The sequence below is a fragment of the Phallusia mammillata genome, chromosome 1 (assembly GCF_965637545.1).
Source record: "Phallusia mammillata chromosome 1, kaPhaMamm4.hap1.1, whole genome shotgun sequence".
Classification (NCBI taxonomy): Eukaryota; Metazoa; Chordata; class Ascidiacea; order Phlebobranchia; family Ascidiidae; genus Phallusia; species Phallusia mammillata.
In genome coordinates, this window is record NC_137252.1 from 23,681,194 (window position 1) to 23,701,163 (window position 19,970).

At 34.1% G+C, this 19,970-nt stretch overlaps 3 protein-coding genes across 3 annotated transcripts; 1 reads left to right on the forward strand and 2 right to left on the reverse strand.

The window, feature by feature from the left end:
• Window positions 1–95: 95 nt before the first annotated feature.
• Window positions 96–8,245, reverse strand: LOC145209451 (ethanolamine-phosphate cytidylyltransferase-like). The gene is made up of 15 exons (XM_080079738.1): window positions 7,813–8,245; window positions 7,618–7,706; window positions 7,345–7,506; window positions 6,620–6,686; window positions 5,471–5,518; window positions 5,272–5,308; window positions 4,999–5,043; window positions 4,143–4,235; window positions 3,809–3,854; window positions 3,174–3,250; window positions 2,931–3,008; window positions 2,631–2,696; window positions 2,257–2,338; window positions 1,903–1,975; window positions 96–1,584 (listed from the first exon to the last, which is right to left on the reverse strand). The coding sequence occupies exons 1-15, from the start codon at window positions 7,860–7,862 to the stop codon at window positions 1,476–1,478; spliced, it is 1,122 nt and encodes a 373-aa protein (XP_079935864.1). The 5' UTR covers window positions 7,863–8,245; the 3' UTR covers window positions 96–1,475.
• A 1,087-nt stretch (window positions 8,246–9,332) lies between these two features.
• On the reverse strand, window positions 9,333–14,790 carry LOC145209452 (E3 ubiquitin-protein ligase znrf2-like). The gene is made up of 5 exons (XM_080079739.1): window positions 13,786–14,790; window positions 13,389–13,484; window positions 12,207–12,312; window positions 11,925–11,983; window positions 9,333–11,314 (listed from the first exon to the last, which is right to left on the reverse strand). Exons 1-4 carry the CDS (start codon window positions 14,195–14,197, stop codon window positions 11,926–11,928), a joined length of 672 nt encoding a protein of 223 aa, XP_079935865.1. The 5' UTR covers window positions 14,198–14,790; the 3' UTR covers window positions 9,333–11,314; window position 11,925.
• A 3,609-nt stretch (window positions 14,791–18,399) lies between these two features.
• LOC145209457 (cytochrome c-like) lies at window positions 18,400–19,963 on the forward strand. Its single transcript, XM_080079742.1, has 4 exons — window positions 18,400–18,575; window positions 18,638–18,718; window positions 19,349–19,411; window positions 19,604–19,963. The coding sequence occupies exons 1-4, from the start codon at window positions 18,479–18,481 to the stop codon at window positions 19,687–19,689; spliced, it is 327 nt and encodes a 108-aa protein (XP_079935868.1). The 5' UTR covers window positions 18,400–18,478; the 3' UTR covers window positions 19,690–19,963.
• Window positions 19,964–19,970: the final 7 nt, after the last annotated feature.

Consider the following 19,970-nt stretch of genomic DNA (forward strand, 5'->3'; position numbering starts at 1 on the left):
GACAAAATAAAACAGGTGGCTGCTTACATGCATTGCAAGCATAGTCTAAACTTTCCACACACAAAGAACAACAAAACTCGTTTTTGCAACAATGGTTAAGATTCATTAAACATTTTTTTGACACAGATGAATTGTATTCTGCTTTTTGAACCACAAAATTTCACATATTAGTTCAACATAATTAAAAAAACCTAACACTTTAAACGAACAATACATTTGCTGTCACATTAGAAGACCACCTATTTGAAGCTATACAATGTTAGTTCATGAGGTAGGGTCAAGGATATCCCAACTGGGTTTTATGTAAACTTGGTGCAAAACAAATATTGCAGAGAGTTTAAATATTTTTTTCCAAATCAACCTCAGATGGATGCCCCAGCAGTATTTTTAAGACATTCAAAACAAGAAGTTTTACCACACAACCAATCACATAATGAAATAAAACTCTTGTTTGGTTACATACTGTAATGTTACAATTTGGCTTTTTTTAGCACACTTTCTTGAATGATTTTAAAAAGTAAAATCCTCTTTTAGAGCCACTGAAGCCTTTGTGTTTTAGGACAAATACAATAGCTAAGACGGGACAGTTTATGATTCATAATTTCTGAAAAACCAAACGAAAAAAACCTGTCATTATCTCTTACAATGGCAATCTTAACTTGAAATGTACAATCCATTTGAAGATTTTTAGGTTTTCTAAGTGGAAAAAATTAAAAATAAATGTATATTTTAGCATCATTGCATAGACACTTTTTACTTATCAATTTGACAACATGTATAGTACACAATAAAATTTCTGCACAAAAATAAATTTAACAAATATACATAAATTGAATATAGTCTTTAATAAAATATACTTAACATACAACCTTAGTTTACCAAATAATAGGGAACATAATACCTTTTTTTATAGTGGCAACATTTTTTAAGTAGTTTTGCATCAATAACCTCAATTGTACACAATATAAACAGTTATTGAAGATTATTTTATGCATAAAAGCAGCAAGGTATCAATATATCACATACATCAGGATTGGCAAACTTTTGGTGCTATGAACAGTTCAGGGAATGTTTTGCTGCAATATGGTACTCCCTGCATAGCATTCTAGGGCAACCAGACTATGTTGCAAACACAAATGAATTGTTTTAGCTTTGCCCAGCAATAAACCCCAGTGTTTGACAACCCCTGATGTACATGGCAAATCATAAAAACAATCTTGTGTTGGATATGATATTCAAAAGATTAACTTTTTTTTATAAAGTGTCAACCGTTAAAACAAAAATACCATGCTTGCATTTCAATTGGTTATATGGCTTGTACCGATTATAAAATTAAGAAGATTATTAACAAAATTCCTATTCAAACGACAAGTGCTTGCTTGATGAAAAAGTTAAAAGCACATCAAAACATTCCCCAAACAGTGTTTCCACCGAAACCCAGATCAACAATCAAGGTGTCAGGGCATAGTTGAACTTCAACTGTCACCACATTGACCATTTATGTGTTGTTGACTTTTACGAAATGCTTCATATGCTTTTAGCTCTTTTGCTTCTTTTTTCTTATTTCTTGCGATATAAAGTTTTCTAAAAAAAACACAATAAATAATTTAATGTCAGTGTATAATACAGTGCTTGGATATGCCCCAAATTACCAAGTTATGTTTTTTACGGATTCAAACATATTAGGTGTTTATGGATTCAAAATGTAACATTCTTGCACTAAGGCTAAGCATCTTTACAAAATAATATGTTGGAGAATAAGGTTTTTGGGTTTAAAAAGAAAAAAAAATGTTTGGAGGGATCTATAATACCTCTTTAAACATGAAAAATCTAATAGTTTACAGCTCACTTTCTGGTAACACACACATTATAACATTACTTTGCTTGATAACAGATACAAACCTATGTTCGATAATTCGGTCAACAAGTTTTGCTGTTGTCATGTAGTTCCCACTGTCGATTAGTTTAAACTTGCCTTAAAAACAAAAAAGGGCACTTTATCCACAGATACATGACAGGAAACAGTGCAAAATGTAAACAGGAAGCAGCTAAAAAATGTCAAACACTTTAAACCAGTGGTTCTAAAACATCTGGCGACTTTTTCTATCACTGTGCACCACCTAAGTCTTGTTTGAATGAGTAGACCAACAGTTCTTCTTGACTACACTAGCTAATTTATGAAACCACAAATATAAAGATTGCTAAAAAAACATTTGGCTTTAAAACCTGTCCAATCAAATTAAACAAGTTTCTCACTAGCTTTTTTCGGAACATCATATGGATCATTGCCATGAGCATCAGAGAAAACCTGGCTGTTGCCATGGACAACCACATCCACCTGAAAAAATGAATACACACACGTAATTACTCCAAGTTGTATCTTAATCAAAGTGAAATTTACTTGTTTTGAATTCTTTCACTGCATCAACATATAAATCATTTCAATGTGAACAAGTTATAGTGCACATGATTTAGGGAAAAATATGAACTATATATATGCTTTTTAAGGGCTTTTATATCTGGCTCTAATTCTATACCACAGTTGCTTTTTAGCGCCATCAGCATTTACGACCATAGATTATCACACCTGGCTTAGCAAATATTGACAGATCAAGTGGCAGATAACAAACCTTAAAGTAGTCCATCATTTCAGCTGACACAGTAAAAGGTGCACCAATAACCACTTCATGAACATACTGAAAAAAATAAACAAGATCGTACTTGCAATAGGCAAAATGAATAAAAGTAGGTTGATAGGAAACGAAACATTACATATGATTATGGTTAGTTGGAAATTCACATTTATCACAGAATGAATTTCTGTCCTATAAAAATTTCAAAATCTATTTCAGACATCCAAAAGAAAAAGCTTGGCAAATTGCCTGTGCAATTTTCTAAATCCCCAATGCTGCAATTACACTTTGTTTTACCTTGCATGCAAGAACACTAAGCACTCGCTCATGAACATTCATAATTGGATAGTTGCTTCCACAATACCGGTTTACTTCCTAAAACATAACGATGTTTTTTAACTTTTTACACAGTCATATTAAAATTTTAAAATAAGTAAACCTAAATGTGACATGTCTGATTAACAAAAAGTACTAGTCTGAAACATTAGACACCACTTCATTTTTTCAAGTTGAATTTTTGAAAGGAATTTATTTACTTACCCCATCTGTGTGTAGACCAACAATTACGAAATCACCAAATTGTGATGCTTTTTCTAAAAACTTCAGATGGCCGATGTCTTAAAAACAACCACTGTTAAGGGCCTGTAATATTATTCTTTACAAAATACAGAAATTATTTTGAATTTGATCTACTAAAATCATTAGTTTATTACATACTAAGAACATCTTTTCGAAAGGTGATACAAGATTGGATGTTTATATTAAGTTGGTTAGGTCATTTGTAATGTATGGCAGGATCATTTAAACTAATACCAAAAGAAGAACAAACTGCTGATGGACAGAAAAACAAGCATGATGAATTCATTTCAATATCTTGTACTCTGCATTAAAATATCATGATATTTCACAGTAGGGAGCATTAACATGTGGCATACACTATGACGTGCACAGTTGTACACTTATCCAAATATGGCATTTAACTGTTTATGTAAACATTTGGTAGAAAGGTGAACAAAGTCTGAGAGGTCAAACAATTATAGACCTCTCATTACCTTGTTGCACAATTTCCACAGTACAAAGTTCAGTGGGTATTCTCAATCTCAAGGTTATGCCAAGGCCCTTTTAGGCAACCTTACACACATATGTTTAGTGTTAATAGCATATGTAAAGGATACGAAAGCAGTCAAAGGCTCCAGTGACATAAACAATCTTGTCTCCTGCCTGTGACAACAAAACATTGCAATAATAAATAGAATGCTAATATGTGGCACAATCAAAGTACAAATTGAAACAAATGCTTTTTTTGGCCATAATTAAAATTGAAATATTACTTTACACCAAATTACAAAAAAACACATTCTAATAAGTACAAAATGTTTTACAATAAAATAGACATATGCCAAAACATTACAGACATTTTGTGGCAATAAACATATTGATCTCAGCATTTTGGGTACTACATATTTAAAAAATCGTAATTAAAGCCCTTAAAAAAAGCAAATACTTTACTTTAGGTTGTTTTCCACTGGAAAATTGCACAATTTTTTGGGTTGTTGCAAGAAACTGGGAAACACCAGTCCAGGGACTGTGTGGACTCGATCCCTGGAAGAAATCCTAGGTTATTGTTTTATTCTCTTGTACTATGGTGCTAGAAAATCATACTCTAAAACAAACAATCACACATTGACACAACATCATAATTTTTGCTTGATTTGGGCCATTTTTCAGGATAGTGCAAAAATGTATTTAGCAAGTCATACAGACACACTGCTTTTTACATGCAAAAAATTAAATATATAGCTTGGCTTGTAATTTTTGAGATTTTACAACTAAATAATTGCTGACAAAAGAAATGTTCTGCATTTGTATGAAAAATTTTGTTTTGGAATTATTATTTTACAGGGTCACATGCAAATTTTTCATCATTTTCTGGTGCCCAGGAAAATAAACCTATTCAAGCCTTTTTTTTCATTTTTTGCAAGCAACAAGCTTGAATTGAGAAGACAACCGAGAGAAGCATTTCGGCTCAGAAACAACATCAACAAAACTTTACAAGCAAACTTACTATCTAGTAGCACGACCAAACTTACAGGCTATAGATTAAAAAGACAGATTTTTAAAGCTGATGCATGTGAGCACACTCATGTTGCACATAAGCAGCTGTACACGAGTAAAGATAGTTTGTCAATGATGCGACAAATGAAGTTTTGCTTGCAGCACATGAGAAATTTAAGCACTACAAAGTTTTCAAAGTGTGATAAAATTTTTACTAGGTAACAAGACACACCAGTCTTTACTCATTTATCTAAATTAATTAACCACTAATGTTAAATTGCAAAAATAAAAAACAAATTTCAAATTTTACCTTTTGAATGTTCTGCATTTGTGCCTCATCTGGTACATCTTCACCCTATGTATAATTAATTCTTTTCTGTATACTTTTTTCAACACCAAGTTGTTTTAAAGTTAAAATTATTAAAAAATAAACTTTTTCTGGCAGTAGGTAAAATGTTACTTGACATAGTAAAATGTATTATTTTACCACTTCAGAAATTGAAAATCGACACCACAAACATTACTTAAAATAATATATATATACATAAATTCTAGTAAAAACAATTTCAGCAGTATATGTTACCTGACGCTTGTGATGCTCTTTGGTTAGAAGCAACATTCTGCAAAAAATTGTTGCATATTTTGTCATTAAATATTTTGCAGGTTTCATATATGCTAAATGTTCTTGTTAAACTAACAAATTATAAAAAACATCAGTACCACCACAAATTTAGACAATTTAAAAAATGTAACAAACTGTCAAAAGTTTATCAAAACTTTACCTTCCAACAATATCAGTTGTTGAAACCCCCTGTGTACGATTAACCTCTCTGCAAAATAAAATAAAATCTTTACAGATGTTAATTTTTCAGTACAGAAATTTTAATGCCAAAGAGTACTGGTCCATAAGCCTTCAATTCTTTGGATTATGTGTTAAGGCCTGTTTACAAGGTTCCACAGCATGTTTAAACCAAATAGGTGGCCCAAGTGAATTTGACCTACTTATGCCAGATCTAGTTGTGTCAACAGTTAACTTCATCAAAACAAGTTGCAAACATAATCAGTTTGGCTAATAGAATACAGGTCATTAAATACTTATATTTCAAAAAAATACATGTTACATTTCCATTTTATGCAAAGGTGAAATGTTAGTTTTATATTTTATTTATAGAGTACATTATTACCAACCAAACATCTGCGCCTATGCATACCTTTTATAATTTTTTTTAAATACATTATTATTTGTTTTGTTTTAAATTATATACTCTTATTTATCATTCATTTCACAAAAATACTAATTTTATAGTACTTTTTTCTCTGGTGACAAAAAAATGTTGTCACTTTTTAACCCTTGCCTCATCTGCTAAAAAGTTTTAGCTGTGTTTCTTGCAAATTGTACATTTGTTTTGAAAGATATGCCCCACTTCACCCGACTTATCACTACAAGCACAAAGCCTCATTCAAGTCAACATTGTTAAGAAAAGGTTGGAGTTGGTATCCTATTTGAATTCGTTGTAGTGAAAGATTTGTCAAATTTAGCTATGTTATTCTGTATCAGATGTAAATATGCCTTTAGGTTTTAAAAAATATCTTACACAAAAAATGTGGAAGCGGGAGCCAACATATATAACTGATAAATTACAGGTTTGCTCAAGGCCTGAAATAAACACCAAAAATTCCTACATTTTATTGCTACGCCAGCACTCAATATCAATGACTTTACAGCATACCCAACCACTTTTTTTTCTTTTACAAAGCACCCAATAATTGCTTTTTACAATGCACCAAATAAAACAGCAGAGCAGTAAAAGCTAAACAAGTCTATGGTAAGCACAAAATATTTATGGCATAACTTAAGATGCAAGCACATGATTGGTGGCAACCAATTTCCAAACACAGATTTGCAATGCAAGAAATGATAAAAAACTGACCTGTATTTTCCAGCATTTTTGATTATATGATATGTGTCGGTGCCATCTGCAGTCAGAGTTATATCATCTTAACAAAATATATTTTTTATTACCGTATTTTACGGCCCATAAAGCGCACCCGATTATAAGGCGCACTGTCAATAAATTGCTTTGATTAGTTATTTGTTCATACATAAGGCGGACTGGGCGATAGAACGCAACGTATTTTAAGGAGTATGGGTTACTGTATGGTTTATTTTTATAATAATAGCATAGTATCGGTGCTGGTTTTGAGTGTAGGCAATAAAGCACTAGGCCTACTTGATCCATACATTAGGCGCACCGGCTTATAAGGCGCACGATCAATTTATGAGGAAAAACAAGGATTTAAATTGTGCCTTATGGTCCGTAAAATACGGTAATAGGTTTTTAGATAGGTAACTGGTTGGGCTATAACCTGCAATGACAAATACTGTAGTGGCCTGTTGTAATCAGTGTACAAATATAATGCAGTTCAGGCATTGTTTAATATTTACCAAACTTTGGGAATATGTGGGGCTGTAGAGAATGTACAGCAGTCGATACATCAAAACTTTATGTTTTAAAAACTGTTTAAAATACTGCCGCCCAATGCAAAACTGTATTAAATTCACCCAATTTTAAGAAATTTAATTATTTCTCAAATGACAACCATGCATATAGGTAGGTTGTCACACATTTTCCGCACCATTCTGTGTGATACTTACTTCCATGGACACCAAAATCACAGTTGTACTTTTCCAGTGTTTCTAGCGTTGTCACATACGGAGCATCCTCCACCACCTCATCTACCCATTTAATGGCCCGGATCATGCTATATCGCTCCTCTTGATTGAACACTGGTGGACCTTTGTGTTTTTCTATTTCGGCTGAACAACAAACAAATATGCATTATGGAACCACTGCAGTTTACACATTTGTGTAACTATGTAAAAAATGTATTGTTAATTTAACTTATTGTTAAATTTTGTAAAACTTACCATCAGAATGAACTCCAACAATGAGGTAGTCTCCAAGCTCCTTGGCTTGGCGCAAAAAGTTTGCATGGCCAAAGTGGACCATGTCAAAGCTGAAATATACGAATTGATCCTTGTACTCATGAACTTACATAAAGCAAACTTTTTACAAACAGTAAAAAACGTTTAACGATATACGAAGTTAACATTTCTGCTTACCATCCATCGACCCAAACACGATTCGGTTTTCCTTTTCTTGAATCACCCATCGTATTAAAAGTTTGTTTTCACATAAACTGTTCAAAAGACTTGGTACAAATCAATAAACAATGTTATTAAAACAGAAAACTCTTTCTCCAGTTCCACTGCCAAGGTTTACAACTAAATAGTCCCGGTCGATTGTGCAGTGAACCAAGACAAATATTTCGCTTATTTTTATTTCTATGCGGATAGTTCCTTCATCGACATGGGCTGTTTTTTCGGTTATTACTTTTCTCGGCTGTCGATTCACCCGATTTTATCACAATGTGATATTAGAAAAATAAGTTTTGACTGACAGAACATTCATTGAGTTGCGACGTATAGCTTCCATTATTTACCATTGTTATCTGGATCCATTGCTCAGAAGAAATAAAGCAATCCGCTATGGCACCAGAGATATTACATACTGAAACCTGAAACCATTACAGGAAACTACTACAAAAAAAAAACGAAACAGAATCACCTAAACCAAGCACCTGCATTTATTAAAATAGTGAAACCCAACTACATGCATTTTTAAATTGGTTTGTTCATCTAAAGCAGGGGCGGGCAACTTCTCCAGTTGGCGGGCCTGATATGGGAAAATGAAGTACTTGGCGGGCCGGATTCCTGAATCGATACATTAATCGCGTATTTATCCAGTGATTTAAAACGGATTTTTGACCACCTAAACCAGGGGTGGGGAACCTTTTTGTTTATAAAGGCTACCAAACGATTTATCGACACTCGTGTAGGCCGCATAGACTATTTTCCAGGCCAAGGGCAGTGATGTTCAAACTTTTTGACTTACAGAATGGTCGTTTTGCTATTTCCTCGTAGTTTGTAGGACTTACGGTCCCAGCTAATTAAAATTCCTCACTACATTTTCATCTTCACTACAACATTCAAGATTTATTTAACCTAGAAATTGCTGAACCTGGAGTTTTTGGTAGTCCTAACTATGGAAATCGCTTGATGTACCACTATGGGACCACATGGGTCTTGTTTGAAAACCGCTGCCCTGGAACTAATCAAAAAATAATCTGCAATAAAGTCAAAAATACGTTTCTGTCTATTTTTTTTTCAGCGCCTGGTGCAGTCGGTTATATCAACATCTTAAAAATGTATTTTGTCATCGAAAGCCGCACTTAGTGCCCTAAAAGGCCGCATGTGGCCTTTAGGCCGCAGGTTCCCCATCCCTGAACTAGGCTATACGTGTGGAAACAAAGAAAACCGTTAAAGTAGGACACACACAAGGTTGGTAGTTATGTCGTAACAATGGACGTATGGTGCAATGGTTTTTTTTGCTATTGGGGAGCGTTACAACTGTAATTTGACGTAGTAAGCAAGTAATGGGGGATTGCGGCAGACTGTGGCCGCGGGCCACATTATCATGTAAGACCGGAAACTGTCCGCGGGCCGCTCAAAATCCCGTCGCGGGCCGGATCCGGCCCGCGGGCCGTATGTTGCCCACCCCTGATCTAAAGACAACATTAGACTGAACTTTCAAGTTTTTATTTACACAAGCTGTTTCCCTATTTGGCAAACGAGTCCAAGCACATCAACAGAAAAGATCAAGAAACAGTCAAAAGAACAACACAAAAAGAAGGTGGAGAAATGTTAACACAAACACCTGAAGCCTGCTGTCTTTTCCTGCTATAAGTATACAATAGAGAAAAAAATGGCTCAAGTTTAGTAAAGACGCTTTTGTAAATACAATAACATGCAGAAGTTGATTGCATTAGAAGAAATTTGTTTTGCAATAATTTGGTACAAGTGATAATATAGTGTGAGTGAATTTTGAAATAGGTGCGCTTTAAAACTAAACAATTGTATCAAAACTTTGAATGGGGAAGTTTGCTTTAAATAGACTGAAAAAAATACAGCCGTTATAAAGTTCATGTATACATTGTCAGGCAAGTATAACAAAATAACACATTGTTTACATGAAAGCTGAACATTATAAGCATTGTGGTGTATGCCATTGTTTGTGAATTGCTTCAAAGCAATCACTTAAGTTTGGCACAAACATTTTTATTTGCATTGTGCACAAAACATTATTTCAATGCTTCGCCTAATCTAAAACTGCAAAATCATGCTGGTTGACAATTAAAATCTAAAACAGTGTGAAAAGACAACCATAGAACAAAATTGTGAACAACTTTGTGTTTCGTTTTGGCATCACAAAATTGCTAGTTTCACAAAAACAGGCAAATATTAATATGACTGGGCTGTCAAACACATCAAATCAGTGAAAAACAGAAAAAAAATGAGATCAATGTAATAAGAAAGACTGTGTGAAACATAATACAGTTCAACAATTGGTCAAAAAATAGGACACATGTGAATGCAAAAACATCAACAAAACAAAAGTTTTAAATAAAAATAGTTTGTCAGAAAGAATAGAGAAACTGTAAAAAGCTTTGTTGCAATTACAATTATTTTGTTCCTGGCATTATGTGCTGTTACATTTAAAAAACATTTACTACCCATTGTCATCTTTTGTAGCCAGAATCATGGATATTGCTGAAAAAAAACTTTAACATTTGTTTACTTTTACAATATATAATTACTTTTGCATATGTAATATTTCAAATTCAATGCATATCTGAGGGATTTACTGGGCTATTACAAACTTAGAACTGGTATGTAAATAGAGATTAATTTAATAGCAAAGTAGTGTAAGGATTAAATAGACGTTAGCTTATGATCTCTGCAACAACATTATCTCAAGTTATTAATGGCTTTTCAAAAATACAACACATTTAGTAATTGTCATAATTTTTGAACTTTGGACGAATTGCTGCAGTTGGCATAATTTTAAAATGGGAACATTTAACACAGGACAAATCAATGTTATTTTGTGAGAATGACCACATAACACATTTACAAGTAAATGAGCATTTCATAAACAGACCTCATTTTTGAAAATGCAATAACTGAAAAAGCAATGGTGTTACAATTCACAACGGACGAAAATCATTCAACATTTACATTGCAGTGAAATAGGGTTGAAACAAATGAAAATCAATATCTTGAAATCAAAATGTATACTCATCACTTTAGCATTTTAATAAGAAATGGAAACCAAAAGTATACAAATTAATCTTGGGAAACATTATGCGATGATTTTGTGCATTAAAAATACATCACTCATCAGCATATTCGGTTAAACAGTTTTAATCACCTCAAACCTCAGTGAATCATTTTTATTGACTTTAAACAACAACTATTTTGATTATCAAATTGCAAAACTGTAGATTAGCTGCTACACTACTATGTTACAGTTAAACATCTAAACTATTGTAAAACATCAATTTTAAACAGTGGATGTATTCAAAACACTATGTTATGCCATTTTAACATCACACCAGTTTCAAAGTGATTATATAAACCCTAGCATATAATCCAATGCTCAAACAAGTCCATTGTCTATTTTTTCACAGTGGCAGGATGTATTCTATTTAGGAAGTTTTCCATGCTGCAAATAAATGCACTAGCTTTAGATTGCAGTTATTTAAGGATAACATTAAATAGACTTATTGAATTATTTCAATTCTATGCAACCTTTAATGGTGTGTCTTAGACAAATGCTAATTAACATTTACACTATTAATAGCAACACAAAGCATTGTTTAATGAGATCATTATCAATAGTTTGAAGCCAAGACAAAGCAGTATGGGTAAAACAATATTTCAGTCTGATTTTTCTTCCTACACTATTACCAATAAGCTGTCAACGCTGCAATTACACAAGTTGATCACAGACTTAGGGTGCAATCAATAGATGATTATTTCTGTTCCTGAAATGTTTATTTCTCATTGGAGCAAAGTAGCTTCATTCTGCCACAATAAATTATTCATGTGAAGCCCGAAATTAATGCCTGAATCGACAACTGACAATTGGTTTTATCACTCCTGTTAAGTGAGTAATTGCATGGCTTAACATGCCTATTACATGTAAATATGGATATATCTGACACAACGCATAAAGCCATGTGAAGAAACACAATGTCAACAATAATTGTCATTGCTGTGTTTTTTTAAAGGTAATGTCTTATTTCAATAGCCAACATTAACAAACTTCCAACCTTAATCTGGAGGGTGCTCAGGGCAGGTTTGGCTCTTCAAAAACCATTGATCAATACAGCTGCAATTTAATTGTACTGTTAGTTCTTTGAAAGTTAAAAATGCCACTTTTACTAAGTTCAACATGTTACTGTTTCCAATGAGAATACAGCAACTTTAAAACCCTTTTTCCAAATGTTAGCAGGTAAGCACATCATATCAAGTTTGATTTAAAGGTTGTAAAACATATCAGTACTACTGACATATACCTAAAGTTTAGTGTATGTGGTTTGCAATATACTCACGTTTTGTGATAGATGCAAAGGCAAGGCAATCGCGCAATCGGTTCACCCTCTTCTAAATCTTCTAAACAAATTGCACATTCTCCAGATTCAGTTGAAACGACATCTTCTATAATTAGGAGAAAAGAATGGGGATAAATAAAATTAAAGCATAACAAAATGCATCAGAAAAGGCAAGTGAAATACTATGTCTATATATTGCTTACTTTTGTTTGTCTTTTTCAGTGTTATCTATTTATTTCTAAAGAGTGTTCAATTATTACTGTTTTTCTAGACATTTAACCTTTTTGCCAACAATAACAAAGAAAATAAAAATAAGTAGTTAATATTTAGTTAATATTTTTAGCAAAATTAAACATATCGAAAAGAAAATGATTTTGTTTGTGTTGATCTATAACAGAACATATATTTATCATAATTTAATGAAAATTTTGCAAGAGGTTTTAACCAGCTGGAAAGTTACACTGAAACTAAGGGTAGTTCACACCCTAGGCCTAAATTAGGGTAACCTACTAAATAATTCATTTTGCAACATTTGTACTTAAAACCGTTCAATGAGCCATCTTGTTGTTTAATCAAAACAAATAACATGTGTCAAGTACAGGTTTTTTTAAGGTTTGGTTTGGGTGACCGCTAAGTAGTTTTAAGAGACCGCAAGTGTTTCATTTAAATACCAAAAAATAGTACTGTAGTTGCAAATCCAAATTTTGGGAAACCGCTGGAGATCCCAAAACACCTTAAAAAAACACTGGTCAAGTATACTCTTATTTATTTATCTTTTATCTGTCCATCTTTTCCATGTGCTTGGAAAGACAGATAGATTACATTATAGAGCTTTAAAACATTTTTATTTCATGCTGTCTCTTTGCATATATCTAATTAGAACCATGTATTGTGGTACAACAAGCCAGATGTTCCTACACATTTTCATCATTGTTGTTCTAATAAGAAAAAAATACCAAAATACATTCACAACATTTAAATATGTATATATGCGCGGTGTGCCTATTAATACAGCTTTTACAGAAACAAGTGCCAAAATCATGATGTGCACTAGCCACGAAGTAGACCAAACACAAAAAGTAATTGAAGCTAAATTGGTTATGCCCATGAAATAAGAAATTTTACTACTGCATGATGCCCCTGGCTGTAAAATCACCATGTCTGGCCAGTTTTATGTCTTACCATTGTATGTGACCCTTGGTTTTGTCAAACACATCACAAAATGAACCTCAACATCTTCAGCAGGAATCATCTTTCCACAAAGGGGACATTTTGAATCTTTTTAAATAAAAAACAGTTATTTAAAAATATATATTCAACAAACACATGGGAGCCATTTTAGAACCTTCACACCACTGTTTTCCCACATGTGGGTCAAAAATCAACACTACTGGCTTACTGAAAAATAAATCACAAATGCAGAGGGGTGGTTTAATTGTTGGTTGTAATATTTTTCGCTTTTTTAGTATAAAACAACATTACAAGTAAGAGTTTTTCGCCTAAAAATGTTTTTTTTTGCAAATTTGGTAAACCCCAACATTCAATCCAAGTTTTATAAGAAATACATTTTGAAGCTCACCTCGAACTGTGCTGAAGAAATAATGTGGCAGTGACCTTGAAACATTTGAATGAGCAGGAACTGGTGGTAGTGGCCTCGATGAACCAGCATCCCCTTCTGGTGAACTGTCACTATCTTGTAAATGATTTGCATAAAGCCATCGATAATTTGTCCTGGGAATTCTCAAACCAGCATCAGTTGAGTTTGCTCTTGCCAATCGAACAGCTTCCACAGTTTCAGGATTGTCTACTATCAAAGATGGGTCGAAATGTAAAAAAGGACGCCGGTGTGCCCTGTTCATTGAACCAACTGTTAATGATGCTGATCGAGATGAAGTTGGTCCTGCCAGGCCAGAGGGGGGCGGTGCCCGCTCTGTAATGGTTCCACTTCTTGAGCTGGTGGGGCTATTTGGGGTACTTAATTTTCCACCCATTGTTGTAAAATCAAAACATTCTCCTTGCACAGTGAAAAACCAACAAAGGGAAACTTAAAGTCTTATTAGATTTGTAACATTGGTGTCAAAAACATAACACCTGAAAATAACAAAACAAACACAAAATGGCATAAAAATGTGTGAGCTGAATGCTGAGACACATGATAACACAGCATTAAAAAAATTCTGATGTGCGAATACTGCCGAATCCAAACCAACAACAATGCCTGACAGCATTTATATTCATGTGCCAGTCTGCAGAGTATGGCAGCTGTACGCACTACGCACGATTTTTTTAAACAAAATTTTTTGCACGCCAATTTTTGGGCTTGCACGCGTAAATTTTGCACCAAAGGCGTCTAATTGGGCTGTGTAACCTCTGTTGACCTCTTTTACTTGATTTGCGTCTGCTGAAATTGGTCTTGCACGCAAACTTATGGGTCGTGCACGCGCGCATGCGGGACATATAGGTTCTGCACGTGCGAGATCTCATCAGGAACTGCCATCTTCTGCACACTGGGAAACACCTACCTTTACAGGTTGTACATGTGCCAAGCAAAAAGGAACACACCAAGTTTAAATAACAAACATTGAGCAACCTATCTGCATTGTTTATACTTTTAACAAATTTTAGTGTCCATTTATTACCCAATGCATTTTTAAATAAAAAATAAATCTAAATTCATAAAATGTTTAGTACAAAACTTTCAAGGCTATTTTACTAAATACAATAATTGTGTATGGAAGCAAACAAGTGTGTATATATATATATATATATATATTTAACAATACATGCAGATGGGAATTAAAGCAGATTGAAGTTTGTAAAATAAAATATTTTTACACTTTTTTGGTAAAATAATTTGCAACAAGAACAACATGGCATTCACATTACAATGGCATCAGACTAAGGAATGTAGCAGAATAGAGGGTTTTGAGGGTGAACTATCTAGTTGTTCCAACTGTTGGTATCGGGCTATCGGCACAACTAACAAACAGAAAACACGTTTCAAAAGCAGCTTTATTACACTCGCACAGACCAGTCTGCAGAGTATGGCAGCTACACTCGCACAGACCAGTCTGCAGAGTATGGCAGCTGCACGCGCGATTTAGTTTAAAAAAAAAAATTTTGCACGCCGAATTTTCGGAGTTGCACGCGGAAATTTCGCATCAAAGGCTTTTGTCCTATCTTAAACTCTATCGCTTGCTTTGCGCCTGTTGAAATTGGTCTTGCACGCGAATTTACGGGCCGTGCACGCGCGCACGCGGGACATATAGGTCCTGCACGTGCGAGATCTCGTCGGGAACTGCCATGTTCTGCAGACTGGCGCACAGACAGCTTAAAACGCTATTTTTACAACTGTAGTTCTAAGCAAAAACTGTAAACCTGAATATTTTACACCTACAGTTCACAGCACACAGTATAAATATATATTACATAAATAAAACGGTTTTAACAGCATTTAACATATTAACGAACGAAACAACAATAAAGCTAAAGCTAACAGCTAACCATTGTTTTCTCAGAATCCTACTTTGGCCGAGTACATTGAGGTACAATTATTCAGAATTTTCTGGATTCGGTAGAGAGGTCGGACGGGAGCATATATTTTTCTTTTCGTCACTGTAGAAGTCTTAAAGCTTGTTTAATAACTTGGATACATTCGTTTATTAAAGCTATCTGAGTTAATCGAAACATTACGTTTTGACTCACACATAAGGGAAAACGTAAAGGAACAGATACAAAAAAAAGTTTTACTAAAGTTTGATGTCTCATCTGGTATAGAGTAAGATTTTCGACTGAGAAGCGACCCTGCAATGCGCATTGTCTTCAACAGAACCCCGTGTTAAACGGCATGTTTTTAGAAAGCAACTTTTTACACTTTCCGTTGACCATTACAGCGGTCTTTTAAAACACCTGTGCGACTCCAAACACTTGTGAATATACCTTTAGGGCAGTAAATTTTATACGATACCTTTTTCTGTACGAACCCTGGTACGGGGTTTTTGTCCCCCTGAAATCACGCGCTCTTGGAGATTCGCGAAGATGGGTTATAAGCACCATTGTAAACGAAATGCATTTGATTTACATTCTTGAATGGCAATTGACCATAAGAGTCAAATTTAAAGACAGTTGCGTTAGACGGGTTCTTTGTAATTTTTCGGTGTTATAAACAGAGGAAAAAACCTGCAGGCTATTTTTCAAAAAATAAGCTTGGTAACACATAAATGTATTTAACTTTACAAACTATTTTAGCCTACTGAAACGCAGTGCTAAATGTTCAAAGTGTTTTATTTCGTCATTATATACGTAACAATTCCATATTGCTGTTATGATCTGAGTAAAAAAAAAGGTTTATACATTTGTGAGTAACTAAGTTATACGGAATAAATTATTTTGTTTTATTTCGTGCAACAAACCACCGGTGACTTCAAACAAACCCTTTGAGCAATGTTTTCTGTCTTCCAGTACACTAATAGTGTTTTATATTTGCTGTAGCCTATACACTTTTTATGTTAAACAAGGAAAATTATGTAACTTCAAGAAAAAAATGCAACTTTAATATAATGGGTGATGCTGATTTTGGTGTCCTACCAAGGCGACGTGTACCTATGTTTTGTTATCAATTGCCTAGAACCCGATAAGATAGCTGGAAGTAGCCCATGTTTACTATAAAATGTCGTGGCATATATCTGAAAATTTTTCACGGCACACAGCAATTCACACTGTCTAATTAGAGCTAGCTTGATAACCTTTTTTGTGCATATTCCTTGTCTTGGAAAAAAATTGCTACCACGTTTTTTACCAATAATTGCACAAAACTGTTGCCTTGTGTCCAAACTAACGGTATATTCTGGTAGAGTGCTTGTATGTGACATTGTGATGGCTACATGGACCAAATCAGATAAAACAATTTTCTTATTTGAGGAATTTCAAGACTATACTTTCCTGTAGTTACCCCCGAATCAGGATAATTTTTTCCGTAGTTAACCTATTTAGAGCCTTTGTTTGTAGCCTTTTGAACCAAAGAGATTATATTATAGGCCAATATAGCCTACCTATAGAATCTAGGCGTAGGCTACTAGATCTTTACCTAGGACACAGGTCTTTTGGAAATCCTGATTGATGAACTTGAATTTAATTCAGACCGGACAGTTTTGCTTGTTTCGCCTGATACAATTAAACAAGCCAAACCAGGACGGTAGCCTACGCATTTTCTGACGTAGCATATATGAGTTGTTTGTGACATATACACGGGCGATCCTGGACGGAGGCACAGACCCAGAAACAAAATTGCAACGTAAAACATTTCAAGAGCAACGATCTTTTTGTCGGTTTTTTACTGGTGTGGTATTGCTTAGCAGGATTAAGTTTACATTTACCAGCGATGATTAAGCATGGAAGGCCTTTATATTTTATTGATCCCCGCCTAGGCGACACACCGCATGCCCATATATATCAAGGACGTTTTAAGTTCAACTAGTTGCTTAGTGGCCGTACACAGTTTTAGAACCACTATACAGGGTCGGTGAAAACAGCGTTTGACATTATGCAGGCAAATTCCGAAATTCGCAAAGTTAACCCCATGAAAAAAAACATATTTCCAAACCTATTACGTAACAACCATGTGACGTCGTCAGTCTGATGCAATCACCTCGCAATCGTAGTACAATACAAACCTTAGGAAGGAAACGAACAGATAAAATGCTGGAAAATTGTTTAGCTATGCTTTTCGCGAGGGGGATGAAAGATTTTGTTTGTTTTCAGAAATCTTAGCCAGACAACAGTAATCAAATCTCGAATATGAACGCATCAAAGCGTAACGAATGACGTAACAAAGGACCGGCGGCGTAGTGGCGATTACGCAATCACACGACCTTGTGAGAGAACGCGGTCGTTTCGCGTAGTAGCGAGCGGCATGTCACGTAGATCAGCTGTTTCACACATAGTATGGTGATGAAAAGATCTAAAACGGCGAAATAGGATGGCATGTTATATAAATACCGAACAGTATATAAACAAGAAAGCCTAGTGGGAAATTTAAATCAACGAAAGATAACTTAGCTGAGCGGTTTTCTTGAAACAACTTAGCCATTCGTTTTTGGAAATAGGCTAGTCAATTTAGTGTATTGTAACTATTGTTAGACAATAATGACTGCAGTGAGTCACAATGAACTTAGTTTGTTTGTAACTTTGGCAATATTTCTTTGTCTTTTCAACAGATTTAAGTTTTACTGAAAGTTTTTTGTTTGTTACAATTCTATAATAAATAAATAAATATGGGCAAAGGTGGTGATTTCGAAAAAGGAAAGAAGATTTTCGTGCAAAAATGCGCTCAATGCCACACCTATAACAAGGGTGGTGGTCACAAAACTGGTAGGTTTTTTTGTTGGTAATGGTTTGGAATAGGTGTTTACTTTTATTTCCTGTTTTATTAGGCCCCAATCTGAATGGATTAATTGGCCGGCAAACTGGTCAGGCTGAGAACTTTGATTACACCAATGCCAACAAATCCAAAGGTATATGTGAATGTATTTTTTAATATTACACATTCATTAGGAACTGTAATTTATTTGAAAGGGTAAATACAAAGATCTTGATACACTGTACTAGACTAAAAAATGCAGGGATTATCACATATGCTGGATGCCCTTGTCTGACTTTGTGAAGTTTTATTGACAGGGTTCGTATAGTCATGTTTTCCAAAACAAACAGTTTGGACTTGGTGTTGCTCACTGTGTAAATTTGTATTAGTCAAACATTACAGTTGGTGTGAATGTCACAATTTTGTTACATGTTCTTTTCACTATTTATTGGTTTAAATTCAAAATTATATATATTAAGGAAAGTTATACATAACCTCAAAATAGTTATTTACTTGGTAATTCATGTGTAGCCAACATAGATGTTTGTTTTTACTAAGAACTTGAATTACAAAATCTTTTAAAACATATGGCATATGTAGGTTGTGACCTCCAAGAGAACCAGCGACCTACTTAGTAAATGCTTGATTAAAACAAAATCAATCAATCTGGAAAAGTGCTTTTTTCTAATTACTACTTGAACCAAGACCCATCTAAAAAATCAATAGTACTATCATGCAACTGTGTAACAATGTTTTTGTGTTTTAAATTATACACTTTTTTTAGGTATTACATGGGGTCCAGACACTTTGGACGTTTACCTGACCAACCCAAAGAAATACATCCCTGGTTAGTAAAATCATAATTACTATGAAAACCATAAATGGACAGACAACTGGCACTGATTAAAGTTGTTTAAAAAACGAGATCATTTTTACTTGGGTTTGTGTAGTTATTTTGGGCAAACATTTTATCTACCATGGTGATATAAGACCTGAAACTTTTTAACTTATTTATAATGACCATATGAAATTCATTTAGGTACAAAAATGATCTTTGCTGGAATTAAGAAGAAGAATGAGCGAGCTGATCTTATTGCTTTCCTTACCAAGGCAACGTCAGAATAAACAAAATTTTTTAAATCATATTTATTCCTGTTTCCCCTAGCCAATGTCCTGTTTTCAGCTGTACAAGTTTATCCACACTTTTTTATATTTAGGCAACAGTTGGTATGTTAATGAAATGGTTGAGATTTAGCACAAAAATAACGTTTTACCAGCATTCTACTGTTTGTCATGTGAAAAATATTTGCTACTCTTTATTTGGTTCTAGTTTTGTTGTGTTTGCTCTGTAACCTGTGATTGTTCAAAAGTATCCCACAAATAAACATTATGAAGTTGACTTGGTC

Coding starts and splice junctions, on each gene's coding strand:
- LOC145209451 (XM_080079738.1), bottom strand. CDS start 7,862: ATGGGTGATTCAAGAAAAGGAAAACCGAATCGTGTTTGGGTCGATGGA. Junction 5,309..5,470: donor ACAACTGATATTGTTGGAAG/GTAAAGTTTTGA, acceptor AATTTTTTGCAG/AATGTTGCTTCTAACCAAAG. Junction 3,855..4,142: donor CCAGTGGAAAACAACCTAAA/GTAAAGTATTTG, acceptor TTGTTGTCACAG/GCAGGAGACAAGATTGTTTA.
- LOC145209457 (XM_080079742.1), top strand. CDS start 18,479: ATGGGCAAAGGTGGTGATTTCGAAAAAGGAAAGAAGATTTTCGTGCAA. Junction 18,719..19,348: donor CAATGCCAACAAATCCAAAG/GTATATGTGAAT, acceptor CACTTTTTTTAG/GTATTACATGGGGTCCAGAC. Junction 19,412..19,603: donor CCCAAAGAAATACATCCCTG/GTTAGTAAAATC, acceptor AAATTCATTTAG/GTACAAAAATGATCTTTGCT.
- LOC145209452 (XM_080079739.1), bottom strand. CDS start 14,197: ATGGGTGGAAAATTAAGTACCCCAAATAGCCCCACCAGCTCAAGAAGT. Junction 12,313..13,388: donor ACCAAGGGTCACATACAATG/GTAAGACATAAA, acceptor TCCTAATTATAG/AAGATGTCGTTTCAACTGAA. Junction 11,984..12,206: donor CTTTGCATCTATCACAAAAC/GTGAGTATATTG, acceptor ATTAAATTGCAG/CTGTATTGATCAATGGTTTT.